Source organism: Medicago sativa, chromosome 4 (genome assembly GCF_051527215.1).
Source record: "Medicago sativa cultivar Bolivia chromosome 4, Bolivia_mono, whole genome shotgun sequence".
In the NCBI taxonomy this organism is placed as follows: domain Eukaryota; kingdom Viridiplantae; phylum Streptophyta; class Magnoliopsida; order Fabales; family Fabaceae; genus Medicago; species Medicago sativa.
In genome coordinates this window covers 33,909,171-33,930,115 of record NC_140752.1, presented here as the reverse complement: position 1 = coordinate 33,930,115, position 20,945 = coordinate 33,909,171, and the positions used below count along the sequence as shown (strand labels likewise).

Here is a 20,945-nt window from a genome sequence, read left to right as displayed (position 1 = left end):
ACATACATACAAAGTTAAAAATTCGTATTTATTGAAACCCGAAACCAGAAACCATTTAAAAAACCCTAAACCATATACCAGCAACAAGAACCCTAGAAACCTTAAAAAGTTTTTCAAAGATGATGATAAAGGATGTAGATGATACCTGGATTCAATGAGTGGTGCAATTTCCTTTTCCTTCCCTTCCAACCAGCGCGATTCTTCTTCTTCTCTTCGTCGCCGATTGAGTTTGTTTCAGGAAAATGTGAGAAAAGTGGTTTCTGTCTCTCTCTCTCTCTCTCTCTCTCTCTCTCTCTCTCTCTCTCTCTCTCTCTCTCTCTCTCTCTCTCTCTATCCTATTTATACACCATCTCTCTAAAACCCAGCCTTTGCCATCTCATCTGTCACTAACTTGCCCAATCAGCCCTAAATTGCCACATGTGCCCTCGCTTAACGTTTTTTGAATTTTTTTAACAGAAGGGACCAAAACAGGTAACGAAGATAAATATAAAATACCAAATCATTCTTTCTTTTAGTTAAGGGACCAAAATGATACCAAATAAATAGTTAAGGGACCAAAATAGCATTTAAGCCTATAAATTAACTTTTGTTGACCCATTTTTTATTACAAATAGGATAGGAGGAAGTAATTTATAAGGATGTTTAAGTAAATGAAACACATTTGACCATTAAAATCAATATTTTCAATCATTTCTCTAATACACATGTAATATTTTAAATAAGACATTTTAATTTGAGAATTTTAAAAAAGCGTTAAATATGTTTAGTCTCTACAAAATCATGAGTTTTTAGGTTTAGTTCCAATAAAATTTTAATGGTAATTTTAGTCATCCAAAATATTATAGTTTCTAAAAATAGTCCCTATTTTGAAATCATTTTACAAAAAATGGATACTTTTAGTCCTCCAAAATAATCTCTATAAAATGCAAACATCATAAATTCATGTATTATTTAAATATTCTTAGTTTAATTCAAGGATAGATTCTAAATAAACAAAAAACATAAATCTGATTCTAGAAAAATATTTAGTCTTCTGTGTGTATGTTAGTACCAAATAACACTAAATTTTCTTTACGAGCTTTTATTTTGTAAAAACTTCCATGAAAACCATCCGTTAGATTCATACATTGGTTGTATCAAACCAAAAATAAGCATTTTAACTCTAGTTATAAAACCACGATAGTGGCCAAACTCTTCAAATATGCAATTTTATTTATTAAGACAAAAGAATGGATGAAAAAAAAATATTAAATCCTTAATAAGGAGGTTATGGTTGAATATGAACATTGCTTGCTAGGATTTTCACTAAAAGAGAATAGATGTAATGTAATAGGTTGCTGGAAATTTTTTCAATTTTTCAACAATGACAAAAACACCCTTTTTGAAAATTGAATCCAAAATCAATTGCATTTATTAAATTAATATATATGTTAAAAAGAATACAATCATAGTGGGTCAATTGACCTACTAATCTCAACCATTGAAAGTATTCAACTTATATCCAATGGATCACATCCCTTTTGCAACAAAAAAAAATCAAGTCATGTACCGGTAGGAGATCCATGAAGATCATGCACCGTAGCCTTTGCCCTCTCAGATACCCACATCCTATGCCACATACTTATAATATATTATTGAAAAATAGAAAAAAATCTATCTATCTATCTATCTATAAATCCTAATAAGTCTCCAAACCCTATTTCCTAACCCTAATACTTAATTTTTCTATTTTACCCTTATTTTTACAACCCAATTCCAATTTTATCCCTAAACCCTACCTTTTTTTCCCTCCTTTTATGAAAAAATCCTATTAGGGATTGAACTACGTACCACATGCTTCTAATTCACAACTTTTACCAACAAGGCACTAATATTTTTTATGACATGTGATTGATTCAATGTTATGTATTCAACCAAAATCTTCGGTCATATTTCTTTCAATCTCACAATCCCTAAATCATTTCTCACCATCATGCAATTGAACCTAATAACCATAACCCCACCCCTTTTGGCGGACCTAATTAATTTTTATTAAAAAAAGATTTGCAAGGAATTGAATCAGGTAGCACATGAAAAATTCATTTTTTTTAAAGTCACTAACGCCATTGAAATTCCTTTTTTTTTTTATAGCAGTTCCTTTTCAGTATTATTTTTTCTTTCAATTACCACATAACAATTCCTTTTCATTATTATTTGTTTCTTTCGATCACCACATAGCAGTTTCTTTTCATACTTAGTCTCCAAACCCTATTCCTTAACCTTAATACTCAATTTGTCTATTTTACCCTTATTTTTACATCCTAATTCCAATTTTGTCCTCTCACTCACAATAAAATCATATTGAGTTCATCATGTTCATAAGGTAAAGAATGAAAACAAACGTTTCGATAATGGAGAGATAATAGCATTGAATTGATTAAATGGATATATTCAATTGTTTAAGAATGAAATATTAGTATTAAAAACAAAACATTGTACTTCAATTTGAAGTTCAGTTGACAATACACTCCCAACTTTAATTGCATTTGCTTATATATAATAGCCCAAATTCAATTGGATAGTTCCAAATCAAGTAGGGAAGGTTATGCTTATATTTGAGTATACCATTTTTAATGTCGATTTTTAGTGGGCTACTATGATAAAATTAATCAAGGAAAACATATCTATAAAATTCGGGGATTTTATGCCTCCTTGGAAAAAAATAAATATTGTGATGTCAGAGCGCATACCTTCGATGTACAGTGACGCTACCGTATTAATCTTCAATGTTTCTAATTCTTAAATATCTATTAACTAAAAATGTTGACATGACCATGCATATGTATATTTTTGTTGACATTGGTGTATGGTATGTGAGTTTGAAACCTATTCCATTTTTTTTAAAGTCTCTTTGATTTTGGCTAACGTGGATAATGTATATTTTTTTTTCAATTTTTAATATATTATTTTTAGCGTTGATATGTTTTCGAAGAAATATTTATTTACTGTAACATATATTAACACATAAGGCCCGTGCGTCGCACGGGTCGGCAGTCTAGTTATTCTAAATGCCTGTGAAGTTTGCAGCCACAAATCCCTAACCCTACTTGAGGAAATCTCGATTTTACCCCTAAATAAAAACACTCTAATCCACCTACTTAACCTAATCCTATCCTATCCTATCCTATCCTATCCTATAGTTGTTTACACTAATTTTTGGTAAACAACCGCTAGTTTAAACGTAGTTACTTGCAAGATCAACCAATAAATCTTAGGAGCATATTTGTGCTTTTGTTATTTCTAGGAAATTGTAAATGTTCTTGAAAGATTTAAATAAACAAAAATGATAAAAACAATCGAACTCAACCCAGTTGAATCCAATCAAAGTTTGTTATGTAAAATAACTTTGAATTGCTCAAAAGAAACAAGTAAAATGTAAAGACATTTTAAAAGGACAAATGTAAATTGCATTGATTGAATGTAAATTGGTACACAGATTCATACATTGCAACTTGTGACTCGTTTCTCGCTTCCATACGGATAATTTGAGTGTAAGTTTTGTATGATTGAATTGTGACCACTTTTTCATCAGAAAAACTACTATTTATACAAATAGAAGTAACTACCTAAATTCGAATTCAAACTTATAACTATAGAAAACTAGCAACTTCGAAGATGTCCTTATCCAAAATAACCGTCTCTCGATAGGTCTCGTTCGTTGAACCGGAACACGTGCTCCCAGCAAACCCAACTTCGATAAAAAACCTCAGAGTTAACTTTTCTATTTCTTCGATGATAAGGTCAATTCTCTTTGACTACATTTAATGATAGCCTTTAAAATTATAGGCTAACAAATTGCCCCCCAGAAACGTCATTGTCGACTCATCTTATTGATAGGGAGAGAAAGATGTTTCTGACCCCGATGAATATACTTCAATTTATTCGACATTTTGAACTTGAATGACGTCATCCGTTCGGAGAAACAATTAAAAAAAAAAATAAGATTTTGGTGTCCCCACCATAGTTAGTGGGCCACATTCCAGTCTTTGGGAACTACCACTTTGTAGAAAACCGTCAACACAAGATGTTGAAACATGTGTAGATCAAAAGGCTATAAAACATAAAGGTTTTACCTTTACCTTCTCACTTTCCAAGCTTTCCCTTTTTACTGTTCAATCTTCTTCTTCAAAAAGAAACCAAGAAAAACCCTTTCTCAAAACTTCATTTTCCAGAAAAATTACACCATTCCATTCATCTTTTAATTTGACAAACATTTCTAATCATGACGAACGCATAAAGATCTTCCTCAAAGGCTGTTAATCGCAACGAGCCTATTAATTTTTCCAAGGAATTTTCCGTTGGTGCTCCTGTATTCACCGAAGAACCAGACATTAAAGAAGCTGAAGAGAAAATCTGGAAATCCCAGGTAATTATCTCTTGCCCTAAATCACCACATGCATTATTAGGGCCACTTCCCCTAGACAAAAAAACCCCAAAAGGTCTTAATGTTGTTTTTCCATGTCTAGAAGAACAACCACCTTTAATTTTTACTAAAGGTCCATACGACCTAAGTTTCTTGAAGTCTAAGTTCAGAACGGAGCCAAAAATTGGTGAAAATGACCCTTACATTGGCTGGCTAGATAAATTAGAAAAGAAAAAAGGTCAATTTTGGAAAGATATAGGAATCTTTGACCTTATTCAGCTATCTAGGCTAGGACCTAAGTACCATAATGAACTGATAATTGCTGCCTTACATTTTTGGAACCCTTCAACAAACAACCTACACTTGAAATGCGGTATGCTTACGCCTACTCTGCTTGATGTCGCAGGCATAACTGGCCTCAAACCTACTGGCCAAACCTTCGATCCTGATGACCAACAGTCAGAATTCTCTTTCGATTTTACCAGGTCTGCTTATGGTAACTTTGCCATAGACCATCATGACACCTTGACTACCGAAGTCTCTGACACAGAACACATTGCCTTTTTAACTTGTTGGTTACCTAGGTTTATTTTCTGTTCAAGATCTATCCAGATCCCTAAGAGATTAACAACTTTAGCCATTCGATTACATGAAGGCAAAAACATTTGCCTAAGCAAACTTATTTTAGGATCTCTGTATGAAAACCTGAACCAAGCAGTGATCAACATTAAAGAATAGTCATCTCGAGGAAGCCTAATTATTCCTGGTCCTATCTGGTTGTTTCAATTGTGGCTCTTGGCCACTTTTAGGACAAAACTGGCTGTTACACTTCCTACTCGTCTTAAGAAAGCATATGAAGATAGCCCTATCGAAGGCATAGGTCTGGCTATGCTCCAATATGGCAATAGGACTTCTCAAGATCTATTCTCTATTGCTTTTAATACCCTTCTAGAGTGTGATACTTTTACTCCTGCTATGGCTCCATTTACTGTCAGACTTCGAGGACCAACTTGGTTTAAGAAAGAATTTCCAGCAACTTCTGTCGAGGATGAGGCAGAAACTAATGCCATTTGGGAAGCCTACTTGACTCCCACACTTCTGTCTACCAGGCTCACCGCTGGTGGTCCTTATGGGTTATATGGCTACCAGCCAAATCATGTTGCTAGACAATTTGGGTTAGTTCAGCCTAAGCCTACTTCTTTGTTCCAAAGCGTAGATGACCTGAAGCTACCAATGATAGAACACCTTTGGAGGTCAGCTTTATGCAAAGCTGAGAAACGAATGCTTGTTTTCAAGCCCATTTCATTTGCTTTATCTACTTCATGCACTTAGGCATTCTTTCGATGGTGGCGAGACTATTATAAGCGCCACCGTATTACTGGTAGGCATGTAAATACTCTTCTCTGCACACCCTATATACACATGATTTGCTGAAAGCCAATCCATGTCTAATATCACATCAAGTTGTTTAATAGGAAGACATACTAAATCTATATAATACGTCTTACTAGATACGGTGATAGGACAATTCTCACAAACATATTTTGCTACAATCCCTCCATCTGTGGCCGTAGTCACCATCATGGGAGGATTTAGTAATGAGATAGATAATTGGAGAGCTTCAACACATTGGAATGAAATGAAAGAACATGTTGCACCACAATCAAATAAAACTCTAATAGGGTTTTGATCGAGAAAACACATACCACCGATCAAGTCATCATTAGCTTGAGCTTTCTTCCCATCCAGTGAATACACCCTGCCCTTGCTCATAGTGGTATCTACGTCCATGCCTTTGTTCCTCCTATTTGGACAATTTGCTACATAGTGTTCCGCCTGTCCACATGCAAAGCAAGAGTCGGTACCTAACCTGCATTCTCTAAAATGAGCTCTTCCACATTTCTTGCAATTTGTGGTAGGTCTGGGTGAACCAGTCTGCTTCCCATTCTGAAGAGAACCCTTTGGCTTTAATTTCTCATGGTGCCTATCAACAAAGTTGTCTCTCCTTCTATCAAAAGTTGTGGAACCCTCTCTAACCGCCTTGTCGAAACCCCTTTCAGCTTCTAGACTATTATGCACTAGTTCATCGAAGCTTGTCAACCTGTGCTGACTAACCACCACATAGATTTTACCCCTCAGAGCATGCCTGTACTGATTTACTTTCCATATTTCATTGCCTGCATACTCATTGTGAGTAGAGTAGTGAGATAACTCATCAAACTTTCTAGTGAATTCCGTCACTGACATATTGCCCTGCTTCAGCTGGAGGAATTCTTGTTCCTTCTTAATTTTATATGACACGGAGAGGTACTTCTCTAACATTATCCGCTTGAAATTATCCCAGTTCATCTCCATGCCACTGGTTATCATTCGGCGTTGAGCGGTATCCCACCAGTCTTCCGCTGCGCCTCTGAACTGATTGGTAGCAAAAATCACCTTCTCTTCTTCAGTACATTCAGCCATACGGAAAATCTTCTCCATGTGTTTGATCCACCTCTTAGCTTCTTATGGTTCACCGTGACCAATGAATTCCGGGGGATGATTTCGATTGTACTCCCGGAAAGCTGGATTTCTGATGACTGGTGGTGGAGGATACTGCTGATGAACACCTGGACCCTGTTGCATAGCTACAACCCATTGTTATTGAGATTGAGCATTTTGCTGGATCTGTTGTTGCATCATTTGCATCATTTGCTGATTCTGCTGCATCATCTGTGCCCACATATTAGCGTTAGGATTAACATACCCTTCAACATTTTGGTTACACGTCCTCTTCGTTCTCCGAACATTTTGCTCTAACTGTCATATTTAAGTCAAAGTGATCAATTTCAACTAAATATAACAATGAGAATGAACATCCTAAACTCAAAGAGAACAACTAGTTGATTGGATTGTACTCTTAATAACCCAAGGCACGATCTGAAACAACCAGGCTCTGATACCAAATTGTAACGCCCGTATTTAAAGGTGTCTAGAATAATAAATACACGCGTTATAATCAGTACTGGATACATTAATTATACAATACGGAGACGACATAAGTCGGAAGTTTGAGTACAAAGGTCACTTCAGTCATATGTTACATTATTTACACAAAGTTAGTCGTACGAAACTTGATTACAAAGTTCATTACAACACATCATATAATATAACATATGCATCAACTAGAAAGACACAAAGTTGCATCCACGAAGCACGATCAATCCAAAGCTTTCTCCTTACCTTTACCACTTGCAACCTGTGAACCTGAACAAAAGAAGGAACGGAATGAGACATAACGTCTCAGTGAGTTCTATCTACATCCTAGGCTAGTGGTAACTTTGGGGATAAACCAACGGTTACCACGTGTCTACATTACAACCGATTGGTTGATTATACGTGTGTGAATTCTTTGCATACCTAAACGACCGTGCGGGGTACTAGGTCGTTCCTTTAGAGCTATACTTGTATCATATCTTGTCATATCTTTGCTTACCTTAAACATATCATACATATCATAATAATGTGTAACATTCAATTATCTGAGTTCGTTTTACGGATTGTTCCGGGTGGAGTAACCCCGAATACATACATAGCCGAAGAGTGCATAGCTAAGGCTCGTCGGACGTCCTCAATGCCGTGCAGGCCCTCCTTGCGGAGCTTATTCTGTTTCCATGAAAGAAACCCCTCGCATCCCTCTAGTGTGGATAACGAGAGCCGCAACACCTACATCATTTCATTCATATGCAAGCATTTATCATAATCATACTATGTCTATATTTGTGCTTTCTACATGCTTCACGACCTCTAGGTCGAGGTTCTAAGGTTTCCATACCTTTATAAATTCCTACCCTTTCACACTTAGATATAACTATCTCAATATACTTTATTATGACTTGAGTTTATGTGCTTCTCATGCCTTTCCATTCCTCTTTTAATAACTGATGTCTAGGGTTGTAGGTTATGAAGGTGAGAAAAACACAAGAAGGGGGGTTGAATTGTGTTTTGAAAAATTCTTCTTTTCTCCTATAAACTGAACACACTGATCAGAAGCTAAGTGAAACAGCTTCTGAAGTGATAAACAGAATCTGAACGCAGCAGAATAAAACAGAGAGTGAGAGAGAGAAGAAAGACATAAAGCAATTATACTGGTTCCTTCCACAATCCGGAAGTAGTCCAGTCCCCCTTGCACTTCCAAGGAGATTTCACTAGAATGTAATATCTGATTACAATTTCTCAAACACACAGCAAGAGACTTCATTTGCTCAAGCACACTTCACAAGAGTCTTCCTATGCTCAATAACACAATCAAGAGACTTCTATGCTCAAGCGCAACTGCAAGAGACTTCAAAACAAACAAGATTACAAAGGATAATGTTTGAGATTGAACACTTGATATACAATCAGAGGTGCTCACAAAACAAATCAGATACAGATTTAAGAATTTCTAAGATAAAACTTGAGAGACAGAAATTCTAAGTGAATGCAGAACAATTTCAGTAGAAGTTTGACACTTGTAAAAATGTTGAGTCTTTCGTTCAACATTACCAAATCTCTAAGTCTTCACTCCTTTATATAGAGGTGTGAAAGAGACGTTGTGAAATTGCCAGCACATCAAAGAGTCGTTGTTGAAGCATGATCTTTCACCAATGATCTTTTGCCTGATTTGGTTGTTGTCCTATGAAGAACCAATTTGAAATTCATTCCCATTGTGAAGGAACATCTTTGCAGGCATAGCTGTTAATCTGGAGCTGTTTTCTTGTCTTGTAGCGTGGACACAAAACAGAGTAGTGGAGAAGGTGGTTGTACAGTTCGTACAAGGTACAATCTCAACGCTTTTTGAAGATAAGCTTCCAAAGCCTTCAAATCTTCACCAAAATGATCGTTGCAAAGTTCCACTAATCTTCTGCAGTGTTTTCGAATCCAATAGACGGCTTTTGAAGTGTTGATCCTTGAATCTTCAGCTTGTGGTGATAATCAGCTTCTGATGAGCTTCAGCTTCTGATGAAGTCGCTTCTGAACTATCCGCTTCTGATGACTTTTAGCTTCTGATGACTTTCAGCTTCTGATGACTCTCAGCTTCTGATGACGTCATCATTCTTCAGATGCACTTCTTCAGATGCTCTCAAGCTTCTTTTTCTTGATTCCTTAGCTCTCTTTTTGTTCTTCAGAACCTTTATATGATGTAAATTTTTAACTATGGTCCTATACACTTGAACAAATATTAGCTAGTCCAATTTACAATTTTTAATACCTTGTTATCATCAAAACTCTTTAAGGTTCATTGTTAAACACATTTTGTTCCAACAATCTCCCCCTTTTTGATGATGACAAACAATAGTATTTAAAATTGATCAATTGTTGTTAATCTAATTAACAAGTTGACTTTGGGGTTCTGAGGTTTGTAAGCTTAGAGTCTGAGGTTAGTAAGCTCTAACTCCCCCTGGGTCTGATAGTCTTTAAGGTGAGGTTTGTAAGCTCCCCCTAAGTTCTATCCAGGTTAATTAAATTCATTGAGCGCACAATAATAATATCAGAGCTTAAATTAAAATGAAAAGAAGTAGATTATAGATAAGAAGAATGGTCAATTTAATTTTATTTGAAATTTGATACTCCTTCTTTCGTTCATAGCTTATACCTTTCAGGTAAAAATGATAGAAGTTTTTCAAAATATTTTTCAAATATCATTAATGGGGCTCAGAGCCTTTAAATACTATCACATATACTCCCCCTTTTGTCATTAGCAAAAAGATATTGAGAAAAACTCAAATATGAAGAGAGTATAACTATAATCAGAACCTATAATCTTATCACAGTATAATCAGAGCAGTAATAAAATGAAGTAAATCAGAGCAAAGTAAAATAACAAAGCAATATGTATAAGAACAAACTCATTTATAAGCAAAGGATGTTCAAAAGCAAAACATAAATCAACAAAAACAAACTACTAAGGTGTGCAACTAAGGTTTGGGTAGTTGTTGTTGTATTGCATCATGTTCATCATTCTCTCCATTTGCTCAGCTTGCTTCTTCACTATTTCTTCAAGAGCCTTTTGCCTCTGAAGAAGAGTGACTTCCCTTGCCTTTGATTCCTCCTGTTGCTTGGCCAGCTTCTATTTCACCATCTTGAAAATTCTAGCTTCCCTTGTCACATAGTCTGCTTCTGAGTAGAAAGGCTCATTTGCCAGGAGCAGCATTGGAGTTCTAACTTGCTCAGCTGATATCAGATTCTCCAGAAATCTTCTAACAGTAGCAGTTTTGGTCCTGAGACACTTTTTGCTTACAACATCTATCAAATCAGTAGCTTTCTTCTTCAAAGATGACCATTGTTCCTCATAAGCAACTGGCAGGTCAATCAATGCTATGAGCTGGATCAGATCTTGCATCTCTGAACTTATTTTGAGTTGCTCAGTTACAATGTATTCAGATTCCAGGATGTCTTGGGGTGGTTGTTCAAGGATTTCTAGTTCTGGGGGTTGGTCAGAAGCACTAAGAGAAAGGTCTTGAACAGGTTCAGATGTTGGAATGATGAGGTGTTGAACAGATTGGGTAGATGAGGATGGTTGGTCAGGGTTAATTTGTGTAGTTGAAGTTGAGGCTTGGAAGTTAACTAAAGGATCATTGTCAACATCCATTAAAGTGACAGTAGGGGGGTTGTTTGGGGATGATGGTTTGATGACATCTGTAGGTTGGGGTGATGTTTGTTCTGGTTGAGGGTCAGGTTATGGGTCAATGTGAGTGTTGGTTGGTTGTTGTTGGGGTTATGAAGTCTTTTGTGGTTCTGGTGTATGTTGTTGGGGGCTATCTGAAACAACTTTATCAGAAGCAACTGCTTCAGAAGCTGTTTCAGGGGCTTGTTCTGAGTTAAGGTTTTCCTTTGAAAGTTCACCTGAATAGTGGTTAACTAGATTCTCTAAGACAGAATTGTCTTCTACTTGTTCAGGTGCAGGTGTTTGTGATGAAGAGGCTGGTTGAGAGGGTGAGACAGGTATAGAGGGGTTTGGAATCTGAAGTACCTTGATATAGTTATAAGCTTCTGCTGAAGCAGATCCTAAAGCATCAGCTTCTGCGGTTCCTTGATTCTCTCCCTAAGCTACTTGAACTGCTTCTGATGCTTCTGCTTCAGGAGCTTTCTCCACAAAAATCATCATTTCTTCGCCTGCATCATCTTCAGCAGCCTTACCAGCAATTTCCCTGACTTCAGCCAGTTTCTCCTTGTAGTATTTATCACAGTCTTCTAAGCCAAGAGATTTGAGCTTCTCATCTCTTTCTAGTTCATACTGAGCTTTCAAATCTTGCTTATTTGCTTTAAAATCATCAGCACATTCCTTATCCATCCTTTTCATAGTTGGAGTCACTTCAAACTTTGGACATACCATCTGAAGAGGAGCCTTCTTCTTCTTGGGCTCATGCTCTCCTTTTTCTATTGCTTCAAAAGCTTCATCCGGTTGTTCTTTGGTGATAACGCGCTCTGCTTTTCCTCTTCTTTTCTTTGGAATAGAAGCAACAACAACATTAGGAGCAGCAACAACAGCTTCATTGTTAACTCCTGATTCTCTGGCATGAGCAGCTACCAGACTGGCCAGGACTACATGATTGTTTTCTTGAATAATTGAGGGAAAGTTCTTCAGAGGTTCTGACTCAGTTGTTGTTAATTCTATCCACTTCTCATCAACAAGGGGTTTGTCGATGATCTTCATAGCATACAGGGACTTGCTATTTAAGATACGGTCAGAAGTGATAACTTTGAAACAGCTATCAGATGCTTCTTTGTATCTCTTCAGAGTCTCTAACAGCTTTCCTTGGTGAAAGATTTCTGACAGAAGCCTTCCACAAGGTACTTGTTTCCTTTCCCTGCTGATACCTTCTTTGATAGCCCAGCACATATGGTGCAAGAGGTATTTTGGAAGGTCAATCCTCTTAAAAGTAGCCATGGAGTATAAGGCTAGTTGATGATCCTTGTTGGGTTGATCAGCTCCTCATCCTCTTTGAAAGAAGCAATTAGCACTGAACTTTAGGAGCAGTCTGTGGCAAGTCTCCATTTCAGTAGTCTTAGCCTTTGGATTTCCTTTGCAGAATAATCTTACATAGCTTTCTAATAGGACATCATCCTTGACATCCCACTTGAAATACCCTTTTGAAGATACCCTGCAGGCTTTAGCAATAGCTCTTTCCGTGATGGTTATTGGAATACCCATCACTGCTGACCTAATCTCCAATCCTTCAAAGGGTTTCAAACCCATTTCTTCTCTAGTCTTCCCTTTTAAACAAGAGTCTTTCTCTACAGCTCTTTTCTCTTCCACCTTTGCAGCTTCCATGTCGTACACTTCAGCCCTTAACCAAAAGTCTTTTACCAGATTCTCATATTTTGATCCATTTAACATATGAAAACAACCATGTAACTTCTGAGGTTTGATGTAAGCTTCCATGTTCACATCGTATTTCTCTAGAGAAGCGAAGTTAAAAGGTGTTTCCTTTTGAACAATCAAGGATTCTGCTGGAATGGACATGGTCTTTAGTTTGATAGTTAACCCAGATTCTAGAGCATCTTGTCGTTACATGTTTGAAGTAGATTCTTGAACGTTTTGTTGTTTCGAACTTGAGGATGCCATTGAATGATGAAGAAGATGAAGAGGATTAAGGGTTCTAGGGTTATGAGAATTGCGCTTACTTCACAAGAGGTTTGAAAGCAAAGTGTTTGTTGTGAAGTGAGTAGTGTGTGAATTGACAATGTGTTAAGAGTAAAAACGATTGCAATTCAAAAGAGACAAACAAACATAACATTAATGACATTGGGGGCGCGTGAAAGTACTTTCAAAGCTTTTAAAATCATCATTGCCCATTTAAGTTATACACCAATACAGATAAGCCAAGTCAGAAGTTCTCAAAGTAACTGCTAAGTTAGTGGGCCAGTGTTACTACAAAAAGTAACTTCCAGCGTTTCCACTAACTCCGCTATTCAGAAGCATAAAATCCAGCTTCTGGACTTCAGATGCTGACGTCATCATCATAAGCGTATTTTCCTCAGAACCTCAATAAAGAGCTTCTGATGGACCATAGCTTCTGAACGGACTTCAGAACCTAAAATCCTATTCAGGAGCAAGCAAGTATTTAATCAGACACAAAGTGCATGTTCAAATTTTTCTTTATAAAATCAAATCTTTCAACAGTTAAAGGCTTAGTAAATATATCAGCCCATTGATTCTCAGTATCAATGAATTGTATATCTAAAATTCCTTTTTGAACATAATCTCTGATAAAATGGTGTTTGATTTCAATATGCTTAGCTCTTGAATGCAAAATTGGATTTTTAGACAAACAAATAGCAGCAGTATTATCACAATAAATGGGAATACTGTTAGCAATTATCTGATAGTCTTCCAACTGATGTTTCATCCAAAGTAGTTGTGTACAACAACTTGCAGCTGAAATGTATTCTGCTTCTGCTGTAGACATAACAATAGTTGTTTGTCTTTTGCTAGCCCAGGATATAAGATTATCACCTAGAAATTGACAATTGCCACTGGTTGACTTTCTTTCAATCCTATCACCAGCATAGTCAGCATCACAGAATCCAATTAGCTTATAATCTAAGGATTTCCTATAAAGGAGTCCAAGATTAGTTGTTCCCTTCAAATACCTGAAGATTCTCTTGACAGCAGTCATATGAGATTCTCTAGTATCTGATTGGAACCTTGCACACAAGCATACACTAAATAAAATATCTGGCCTAGATGCAGTGAGGTATAATAAGGAACCAATCATACCTCTGTACAACTTCTGATCTACTTTAGCTCATTCATCTTCTTTGCTTAAGGTGCACGTAGGATGCATTGGAGTGTTCATCACTTTACAATCCTCAAGCTTGAACTTCTTCAGAAGCTCCTTTGTATACTTTGATTGATGAACATAGACTCCATCTTTGCATTGATTGATTTGAATGCCTAGGAAGAACTTCAGCTCTCCCATCATGCTCATTTCAAATTCATCCTGCATTAACTTAGAGAACTCCTTGCAAAGAGATGCATTAGTAGAACCAAATATTATATCATCAACATATATCTGCACAACAAGAATATCTTTTCCAAGGGTCCTTCTGAAGAGTGTTGTGTCAACCTGTCTTCTTTTAAAATCATTTTTGATTAAGAAATTACTTAGTCTATCATACCAAGCTCTGGGAGCTTGTTTCAAGCCATATAGTGATTTCTTCAGTTTAAAAACATGATCAGGATATTTAATATCCTCAAAACCAGGAGGTTGTTTTACATACACTTCTTCTTCCATGACACCATTAAGAAATGCACTCTTGACATCCATTTGATATAATATTATGCCATGATTAACTGCATAGGAAAGAAGTAACCTGATTGCTTCCAATCTTGCAACTGGAGCAACTGTTTCAGTGTAATCAATGCCTTCTTGTTGACTGTAACCTTGTGCAACAAGTCTTGCTTTGTTTCTTGTTACTTCTCCTTGCTCATTCAACTTGTTTATGAATACCCATTTTATTCCAATAATGTTCTTGTGCTGAGGTTTGGATACCAGATCCCACACATCATTTCTTTGAAATTGATTCAACTCTTCTTGCATAGCTAAGATCCATCCATCATCTGAAAGTTCTTCATCAACTGTTGTAGGTTCAATCATTGAGATCAGTCCAATCATTGAACCTTCTTGTCTGAAGTATGATCTTGTTCTTCTTGGACTATCTTTGTTTCCAATGATTAACTCCTCTGGATGTGAAGACTTGTGCTTGAATGTGTTTCTGGGAGGATCTGCTTGATGTGAGCCGTCTTGTGCTTCATCAGAAGCAGCTTCATCTTGTGCTTCTGATGTGGGTTCAGCTTCTGGACTTTCTTCAGATTCAGCTATCTGATTAGGTTTTGGAGTATCTTCAGGAACCTGTATCTCTGCATAACTTTCACCTTGCTTTGAAGTTTTATCTTCAAGCTCTTTGTCATCAAATTTAACGTGCATAGATTCTTCAACACAAAGTGTTTCTGAATTATACACTCTGTATGCCTTTGACCTTTCAGAGTAACCTAAGAAGATTCCTCTTTGGGCCTTGGCATCAAATTTCTTTAGGTAGAGCTTGTTATTCAGAATGTAACATGTACATCCAAATTGATGAAAGTAAGAGATATTGGGTTTTCTTCCTTTAAAGAGTTCATATGCTGTTTTCTCCAAGATAGGTCTGATATAGATCCTATTCTGGACATACATGTTGTATTCACTGCTTCTGCCCAAAAATGTTTTGCTATATTGTTTTCATGGATCATGGTTCTGACCATTTCTTGTAAAGTTATATTCTTTCTTTCTACAACCCCATTTTGTTGTGGAGTTCTAGGAGAAGAGAATTCATGGACAATTCCATGTTTTTCACAAAAAGCTTCAAATGGCTCATTTTCAAACTCTCCACCATGATCACTTCTGATTTTCAAAATCTTTGTTTCTTTTTCAGATTGAATTTGAGTGCAGAAACTACTGAATACATCACAAGCAACATCTTTACTCTTTAGGAATTTTACCCAAGTCCATCTGCTATAATCATCAACAATGACTAATCCATATTTACTTCCATATAAGGATGCAGTACTGACTGGTTCAAATAAATCAATATGGAGTAGTTCTAAGGGTCTGGAGGTTGAGACAATGTCTTTTGTTTTAAAAGATGATTTCACAATTTTTCCTTTCTGACATGCACCACAGAGTGCATCTGAATGATAGTCAATGTCTGGTAGGCCTTTGACAAGTTGTAACTTACTAAGCTTAGAGATTAATCTCCAGTTAGTATGTCCCAACCTTCTGTGCCACATCCATTTCTTATCATTCACTGACAGAAGGCAAATTACCTTATAGTCAGCCAGTTGAGAAAAATTGATTTTGTAAACATTCTCTACCTTCTTGATTACAATACAGTTGGCTTTCTCAAATAACACATCATAACCATTGTCACAAAATTGACTAATGCTCAAAAGGTTATGTTTAAGACCATCTACCAACCATACATTATTAATTGAGGTAGAGGAATTACCAATAGTTCCTGTACCTATGATCTTGCCAGACTGGTTGCCTCCAAATTTCACACTTCCTCCTTCTTTCATTGTTAGGTTGAGGAACATTGACTTCTCTCCTGTCATGTGTCTTGAGCAACCTCTGTCTAGGTACCATGATCTTTGTTTCACCTTTGCTCTTAGACATATCTGCAATATTGACATTTTCAGATTTAGGTACCCATTGTCTTATGGGTCCTCTCAGGTTAGTACTAGAAGTTTTACTCTTCACTTCAGAAGCAGTAACTATCTTCTTCTGAAACTTAGACTTCAGATCCTCAGATTTTGGTTTCACCAGACTCTGAGGAACAGGTTCTGATCTCTTTAGAATCTTGATCTTTGAAGTCTTTGAATCAGAGTTGATCATAGCCTTTGGCTTAGAGTTCTTTGGCTTTGAAGTAATCTTAGCCTTAGAGCCAGAAACTTCAGGTTCTGATTGAACAACAGTTTCCAACTCAACACCTTCAGGTACAAAGAAGGTTTTCAATCCGTCCTTGATGCATTCACAACATGCTTGAGATTGATTTCATTAGTTTTCCCTCCTGAAAAGCCAATCCCTTTGCCATTGTTTTTGTAAATGTTGTATATCATTGAAGCCACTCTGCTTCTGTCAATACCAGACATGATAAAATCCTCAAGAGCAATTTCATGGTTGCTTAAAGGTTTTTCATTCAAAGCCCCTAAGTCCTTCTTCAGAAGCTTTCAGATCCAATAGAGTTGATTTTTGTTGTTTCATTAAATCAACATATTTTTCTTTTAAATCCTTCAACTCATTGGTTCTTACTTCAAAATGTGTAAGAAGTTCTTTAGGTGACTCAACAAGTTCATTTCTGGGAATTTTGGAATATACCTCGTTTTCATCTTCTGTGTCTGAATCTGATCCAGCTTCTGAAGTTGTTGTTGCTACCAGCCCATCAGCTATCTTTGCATCTTCATCAGCTTTCTCTTTATCAGATCCAGATTCACTTCCCAATTCATCCCATGTTGCCATTAAACTCTGCTTAATCTGCTTCTTAAATTTGCTTGGTTTGAATGTTGACTTCTTTGACTTGTCCTTTGATTTTTCCTTCTGAAGATCAGGGCAATCGGCAATGAAATGTCCAGGCTTCTTACAGTTGAAGCATCCCTTCTGATCTTCTTTCCTTGAGCTTCTGGAGTTACTCCTTTTGGTCAGAAACTTCCTATTCTTCTTAGCCAGATACTGAAGTCTGTTGGAGAGCATATCCATCTCAGCAGCATCTGGTTCAGAATCTGAACATGATGATTCTTCTTCTTCAGATTCAACCACTTTGAGAGCTTTTGATGACTTGCCTTTGGATGGAAGGGCTATTGATTTACTCTTCTCAGTAGACTCATGTTCATTAAGACTTAACTCATGAACTTTGAGAGAACTAACAAGATCTTCGACACTTAAAGTGTTTAAATCTTTAGCTTCCTCAATGGCAGTCACCTTTGGTATCCATCTAGCAGGCAGACTCCTGAGTATCTTGCTCACATGATCAGAAGCAACATAGCTCTTTTTCAATATCTGTAGTCCAGAGACTAAGGTTTGAAACCTTGAGTACATCTCCTTAATAGTTTCATCATCCTTCATCTTGAACAACTCATACTGATGTACAAGCATAATAGCCTTTGCTTCTCTGACCTTCTTGCTGCCTTCATAGTTAGCACAAAGAGAAGTAAACATTGCTTTAGCAGTTGACTTGTCACTCATCTTCATGTACTCTGCTTTAGGAATAGCAGTGACAAGTGCTCCCCTGATGATATGATGCTTCTTGTAGATCTTTTTCTGAGCAGGAGTATGTTTCTTTCTATCAACAGCAGCTCCTTCTTCATCAAGAACCAAGTCATCACCAACTCCTTCTTCTAGTATGTCCCAAAGTTCTTCGTCTAAACTCATGACATAACTATAAAAGTTGGTTTTCCACCAAGAGAATTCTTCAGGGTCTCCGTTGAACTTTGGAATCTTTCCAACACTGGATTTCTTGTTGTTGTCATAATCATGTCCAACAGCAGTATGGTCAGGCCCAGATCCAGAGCCAGATGGTCCACTAGACATGTTTTTCTCAGATCTTGGACTGTTACACTGTTAGGTGTTTTCAACAGAACCAAGGCTCTAGATACTAATTGAAGGTGAGAAAAACACAAGAAGGGGGGTTGAATTATGTTTTGAAAAATTCTTCTTTTCTCCTAAAAATTGAACACACTAATCAGAAGCTAAGTGAACCAGCTTCTAAAGTGATAAACAGAATCTGAACGCAGCGGACTAAAACAGAGAGAGAGAGAGAGAGAGAGAGAGAGAGAGAGAGAGAGAGAGAGAGAAGAAAGACACAAAGCAATTATACTGGTTCCTTCCACAATCCGGAAGTAGTCCAGTCCCCCTTGCACTTCCAAGGAGATATCACTAGAATGTAATATCTAATTACAATTGCTCAAGCACACAGCAAGAGACTTCCTTTGCTCAAGCACACTTCGCAAGAGTCTTCCTATGCTCAAGAACACAATCAAGAGACTTTTATGCTCAAGCACAACTGTAAGAGACTTCTAAACAAACAAGATTACAAAGAATAATGTTTGAGATTGAACACTTGATATACAATCAGAGGTGCTCACAAAACAAATCAGATACAAACTCTAAGACTTAAGCATTTCTAAGATAAAACTTGAGAGACAAAAATTCTAAGTGAATGCAGAACAATTTCAGCAGAGGTTTGACACATGTAAAAATGTTGAGAGTCTTTCGTTCAGCATTACAAAATCTCTAAGTCTTCACTCCTTTATATAGAGGTGTGAAAGAGACATTGTGAAATTGCCAGCACATCAAAGAGTCGTTGTTGAAGCTTGATCTTTCACCAATGATCTTTTGCCTGATTTGGTTGTTGTCCTATGAAGAACCAATTTGAAATCCATTCCCATTGTGAAGGAACATCTTTGCAGGCATAACTGTTAATCTGTAGCTGTTTTCTTATCTTGTAGTGTGGACACAAAACAGAGTAGTGGAGAAGGTGGTTGTACAGTTTATACAAGGTACAATGTCAACGCTTTTTGAAGATAAGCTTCCAAAGCCTTCAAATCTTCACCAAAATGACCGTTGCAAAGTTCCACTAGTCTTCTGCAGTGTTTTCGAATCCAATAGACAACTTTTGAAGTGTTGATCCTTGAATCTTCAGCTTGTGGTGATAATCAGCTTCTGATGAGCTTCAGCTTCTGATGAAGTCGCTTCTGAACTATCCGCTTCTGATGACTATCAGCTTCTGATGACTTTCAGCTTCTGATGACTTTCAGCTTCTGATGACTCTCAGCTTCTGATGATGTCATCATTCTTCAGATGCACTTCTTTAGATGCTTTCAAGCTTCTTTTTCTTGATTCCTTAGCTCTCTTTTTGTTCTTCAGAACCTTTATATGATGTAAATTTTTAACTATGGTCATGTACACTTGAACAAATATTAGCTAGTCCAATTTACAATTTTTAATACCTTGTTATCATCAAAACTCTTTAAGGTTCATTGTTAAACACATTTTGTTCCAACAGGTTATACGTTCAAGTAATGAGGTCTTTTGTTTTCATGTTTATAAAGAAGTTTAGGGTTGAACTCAAGTGATATGAAAGTGCTCCAAGTAAGGAATCAAAATAGCAATGGCGAAGACCGGTGTACGTATTGCCGTTAGCGAAATGTCTCCAGAAGTCCAGAGACTTTCGCTATCAGCGAAAATTTTGGAGTCCCACCTGCTGTGCTTTGCCATTAGCGTATCCCTCTGGAGTGGTTCTGGAAAAATTTCACTAATGGCGTGGAAATTTCGCCATTAGTGAGTTTCTTGAGTTCATGTGCATATTTTTCCATAATTCATAGTTTTACCACGATCTTGAACCTACTTGCAAGCCCTAAACATCCAGTAAACATAATTCACTTGGGAATGGCAAAGCATGGCATATGAAACACTTTAGCAGGTAATACATCGCATCATGAAAAAGTGGGATGTTGCACTCTACCCACCTAAAAAAAAAATTCGTCCTCGAAATTTTAGAACGTACCTGAAAACAAATGCGGGTATTGGTTCATCATCTCCGATTCAAGTTCCCACGTAGCTTCACCATCCGGCAAACCTTTCCATACTACATTCACTATAGGAATTTCTTTGGTCCGGAGAGATTTGACATCACGATCTACTATTCTTTCTGGTTCCGGCTGAAATGTCAAGTCTGATTTCAACTCTATAGAGTCTAATTCAATTGGCTGGAAAGGATCCGGAATATACTTCTTCAACTGAGAAACATGGAATACATCGTGTAAACCCGACATAGTTGCAGGTAAAGTTAATTGATAAGCCGCTGGACCGACACGCTTAAGTATTTGAAATGGCCCCACATACCTGGGACATAGTTTCTTGGTTTTGAATACACCTCTCAAACCCAATTTAGGAGTGACTTTTAGAAATACATGATCTCCTTCCTCAAACTCTAAAGGTCTCCGTCTCTTATCCGCATAACTTTTCTGACGACTCTGAGCCAT

At 36.9% G+C, this 20,945-nt stretch overlaps 2 protein-coding genes across 2 annotated transcripts; both read right to left on the bottom strand.

The window, feature by feature from the left end:
• Positions 1–5,777: 5,777 nt before the first annotated feature.
• On the bottom strand, positions 5,778–6,883 carry LOC146928919 (uncharacterized). Its single transcript, XM_085707165.1, has 2 exons — positions 5,904–6,883; positions 5,778–5,850 (listed from the first exon to the last, which is right to left on the bottom strand). Exons 1-2 carry the CDS (start codon positions 6,881–6,883, stop codon positions 5,778–5,780), a joined length of 1,053 nt encoding a protein of 350 aa, XP_085563291.1.
• Positions 6,884–20,028: 13,145 nt separating this feature from the next.
• LOC146928918 (uncharacterized) lies at positions 20,029–20,945 on the bottom strand. The gene is made up of 2 exons (XM_085707163.1): positions 20,468–20,945; positions 20,029–20,201 (listed from the first exon to the last, which is right to left on the bottom strand). Exons 1-2 carry the CDS (start codon positions 20,943–20,945, stop codon positions 20,029–20,031), a joined length of 651 nt encoding a protein of 216 aa, XP_085563289.1.

What these genes read in the sequence shown, in the direction of transcription:
- LOC146928919 (XM_085707165.1), bottom strand. Translation starts at nt 6,883, where the DNA reads ATGGAGAAGATTTTCCGTATGGCTGAATGTACTGAAGAAGAGAAGGTG. An exon ending in ATCACCGTATCTAGTAAGAC is followed by an intron (nt 5,851 to 5,903) that starts GTATTATATAGA and finishes ATGTGATATTAG; the next exon opens with ACATGGATTGGCTTTCAGCA.
- LOC146928918 (XM_085707163.1), bottom strand. Translation starts at nt 20,945, where the DNA reads ATGGCTCAGAGTCGTCAGAAAAGTTATGCGGATAAGAGACGGAGACCT. An exon ending in ATACCCGCATTTGTTTTCAG is followed by an intron (nt 20,202 to 20,467) that starts GTACGTTCTAAA and finishes AAATTTTTCCAG; the next exon opens with AACCACTCCAGAGGGATACG.